This window comes from Lolium rigidum, chromosome 1 (genome assembly GCF_022539505.1).
Source record: "Lolium rigidum isolate FL_2022 chromosome 1, APGP_CSIRO_Lrig_0.1, whole genome shotgun sequence".
NCBI lineage: Eukaryota > Viridiplantae > Streptophyta > Magnoliopsida > Poales > Poaceae > Lolium > Lolium rigidum.
In genome coordinates, this window is record NC_061508.1 from 130951021 (window position 1) to 130954886 (window position 3866).

Consider the following 3866-nt stretch of genomic DNA (forward strand, 5'->3'; position numbering starts at 1 on the left):
TTGTTCTATTTTGAGAGCATGTCAGGGCTCCGTATTAATTTCCACAAGAGTGAGGTCATGGTTCTGGGGACCACGGACTTTGAGAGCCAATGTATTGCCAATATGCTGAACTGTAAATGGGGCTCCTTCCCCTTTACCTACCTTGGCCCCCCGATTAGTGATCGGGCGCTCTCAGCTCGGGACTGGCACTCCCTTACCGCCAAGGTGAAAAAGCGCGCGGACCCCTGGATGGGAAAGTTTATGTCCTCCGCCACTAGACTTACACTTATTAACACGTGTCTTTCCAGCCTTCCTATGCACACGATGGGTGTTTGCCTCTTGGGCAAAGGGATCCATCAGCAGTTTGACAGACACCGCTCCCGCTTCTACTGGAACGCTAATGGGAGTCGCAACAAATACCAATGGGTGCGGTGGGCGGCCATGTGCAAGCCTAACATCTTGGGGGGGGGGGTCTAGGTATCATCGACACGAACCTCATGAACACTTGTCTCATGGCCAGATGGGTCTGGAGACTTTATGGGGGCGACAACGGACTTTGGGCGGAAATCATCCGCGAGAAATACTTCCAGGACAGAGACATGTGGGCCAATCCTCCTGGCCCAGGCTCCCAATTCTAGAAAGCTCTCCAGAAAATCAAGTCGGTGTTACGCTTGGGGGGGGGGGGGGAAACACCGTGTCGGGAATGGGACCTCTACCCATTTCTGGCTGGATTGGTGGGTGGGATTCAGTAAGCTCCAGGATCGCTTCCCCAACCTCTCTGCCATTGCTGAGGTTCAGGAGGCCTCTGTGGCAAGCCTCTAGATTGACACAGGCTGGCATATCCCCTTTCGGCGGGCTTTGGGCCTTACAAAAAGGGTTTAGTGGGTCAACCTTATGCAGGAAATTGAAACCCTTCGGCCAACGGATACCCCTGATCGCATGTATTGGGTCCTTGAACCTTCGGGGAGGTTCACAGTCCACTCGCTATACCGCAAGCTTTGCGAGGGTACCCCTTCCAAGTTCTTCGGTGCCATCTGGCAACTTGCGATCCTCTCTCGGATCCGCATTTTCCTTTGGCAGTTGGCGCGGAAACGCCTTCCGACTAATGCCTATAGGCCCCTCCACGGCGAGATGTGCCCTCCGTGGAGAGTTTGAAGACACTAATCACATCTTCTTTGAGTGCGGGCTGGCCAAATTCTTGTGGAGTATCCTGTTCGTGGAACCCCTCTTGCTTTGCGGATGTTTGTAGTACTCTACATAATCAATCTACAAAAATGAAGCGCGTCCTTGGGATTTGCTGCGCAGCCCTTTGTTGGAATTTATGGAATTTGAGAAAAAAAGTTTACAATAGAGGGGATCTTCCCATCCCAGCAGGTTGATTGCCTGTATAAAATGTCTATGTATCTCTAGGTATGGAAACCCGTGGCTATATGGTCGGACCGGGAAGACATCCAGAGGGCGATTGAGAAGATCCGGGCTCTTCACGTGGCGACACGGGATGCTGTGGAGGACGTGTTGGGTTGAGTCTGCTTCTTCGCCGTGTGGCGTTTGTTGTTTTAGTATTCCTTCAGACCTGATGTGTGTGCCCAGCCTTCGTGCTGTGGGTGCCATCCGTCGTGCTGCGGGCTTTCTATATGTGTGTTGTTACCTGCTTACCTATTGTTTGAACCTTGTTGATCTGTGCATATGTCCATGTCCACCAAATCCGTGTCGAGTAGGCCAGCCCATAAACATCTTGTATGGCAAACCTAATTCGTCCCGGCCCATCATCAACACTTGATCCGCTCGGTACAGATTATATAGGCGCTCTCCTCTCGGCCGCCGCCGCCGGGCGCCAACTCGGGAATGCAAACCCCAAAAACTCCCTCCACACCGAACCCGTCCGAACGGTCTCAAAAATTTCGAAAACCGAAAAGGAAAACCTGCCTGCCGCTCCCTCTCCCTCGCCGCGCCTCCAACCCATTTCCAATTTCTGGTTTCCCTCCCGTCTCTCCCAGTCCCTCCCCTTTTAAACCCAACCAAACTCTCACAAGCCATCCAGCCAGCACCCAACCAATTCCCCATCTCCGATCTCCGATCCCCCGAGCGCAAAATGGAGTGCGACGGGATGGACGCGCTCCCGGACGGCGTGGTGCAGAGCATCCTCTCGCAGCTCAGCAACGCGCGCGACGTCGCGGCCTGCTCGGGCGTCTCCCGCTGCTGGCGCGACTGCGTGCCCTTCCTCCCGTCGCTCTACTTCCCGCGGAGCGCCTTCGACTCCGCCGCCGCGGGGGGCGCCACCGCCGCCGACGACGCCATCGGCCGGATGGTCGAGGCCGCGACGCGCCTCGAGGAGCTCGTCATCTACTGCCCCTTCTCCTCCACCCACCTCCCGCGCTGGCTCGCGCTGCGCAGCGCGTCCCTCCGCGTGCTCGAGCTCCGGGTCGACTCCGCCGCCGACAAGGCGGCCGCCGGCGCCGGATCCGGCCACCTCGACTGCATCGGGCTCGTCTCCACCCTCCAGGAGCTGCGCCTCTGGGGGCTCACCATGACGCGGGCCCCGACCTGGGGCCAGCTGCAGCGGCTCCGCGTGCTGGAGATCGTCGGCGCGCACCTCGAGGACCTCGCCGTCTGCGGCGCCGTCCACGCCTGCCCTAACCTCACCGACCTGGCCCTCCTAGGCTGCGAGTGCGCCGGCGCGGTCGCCTTCACGCTCCCCCTGCTCCAGCGCTGCCGCCTCGACTTCGTCGGCTCCGGCACCTGCGCGCTCACGCTCGCCGCGCCCCACGTCGAGTCGCTCGAGGTCCAGGGGTTCAACTGGATCGTGCTGCAGGGCGGCGACCGCCTCAAGCGCCTCACCATCGCCAAAAACACCGGTAAGACACACCCACACCTGCACACCCATCCGTTACTAGCAACCCAATTTTCGTCTGATCCAATCCTATTCCCCGTAAACCGATCCTTCCTTCCAGGGAGCGTGTCTTCCGTGGGGATCGAGAGGCTCCCGGTGCTGGACCACCTGTCGCTGCGCGGCGTGCAGTGGAGCTGGGGAGCCGTCAGCTACCTGCTGCAGTGCGCCGCCGAGGTCAGGCACCTGGTCATGAAGGTCGAGTTCTGCGGCGACTTCGACACGCTCCAGCCCTTCCCCGAGGTGGATCTCGTCGAGTTCTTCAACACCCACCCCAAGCTCCGCAGGTTCGAGATCCATGGTGCCATGTTCGCGGCGCTGTGCCAGAAGAACAGCCTCAAAAACGTACTAGACCACATCTACATTTACTGCTTATCAGCTGCAACCTTTTATACTACTTGCCGATGCTAATTGTTTCTCTGGCATTGCAGCTGGACTCGAGGTTCTCGATATCCTCACTGGAGGAGGTCCTCATCACCGTGCGCTCGCCCTTGAACGCCGAGCAGAAGCTGATTACCCTCGAGTCCCTCGTCTGCTGCAGCCCCAGGCTGCTGAGCATGGTCATTAGGATCTCGCAGATGAAGAACTGCCACGAGGCTTCTGATGAATTCTTCGAAGAGATTTGCAAGTTTGCACACGTCAATAAGGGCAGAGTGCGGATAGAATAGAAGACATGCGCTCTGCTGCGCTGCTCCGTGCTTCGCCTCTTGTGAGTTGCGACTCAACCAATGAGACTTTGATCAGATGCCGTTTATTTTGTTCAATTCTGCTCGATTGCTTGAGCTATTTTGTTTGTCATTGTTATGTGGGCTGGACCGTTTTGATAGTTAAGCACGCTTAAGTAGATTGTTTGGTCTTGTGCTAGTTTAATTTTTGTTCCTGGAAACTGTACTGTTCCTTGTTTTCTTGATAAATAATAAACCTCTTTACTTCATTGCTGCACTTGCAACTTATTTACAATGCATACTTTACAGCCCCTGTATAAAACGTTTGATTCCTA

General features: G+C 56.4%; 1 protein-coding gene across 1 annotated transcript; it reads left to right on the plus strand.

Annotated features, from left to right (window-relative positions):
* Positions 1-2086: 2086 nt before the first annotated feature.
* LOC124682392 (F-box protein At1g10780-like) lies at positions 2087-3554 on the plus strand. The gene is made up of 3 exons (XM_047217084.1): positions 2087-2834; positions 2931-3211; positions 3298-3554. The coding sequence occupies exons 1-3, from the start codon at positions 2087-2089 to the stop codon at positions 3532-3534; spliced, it is 1266 nt and encodes a 421-aa protein (XP_047073040.1). The 3' UTR covers positions 3535-3554.
* The last annotated feature ends 312 nt before the right edge of the window (positions 3555-3866 follow it).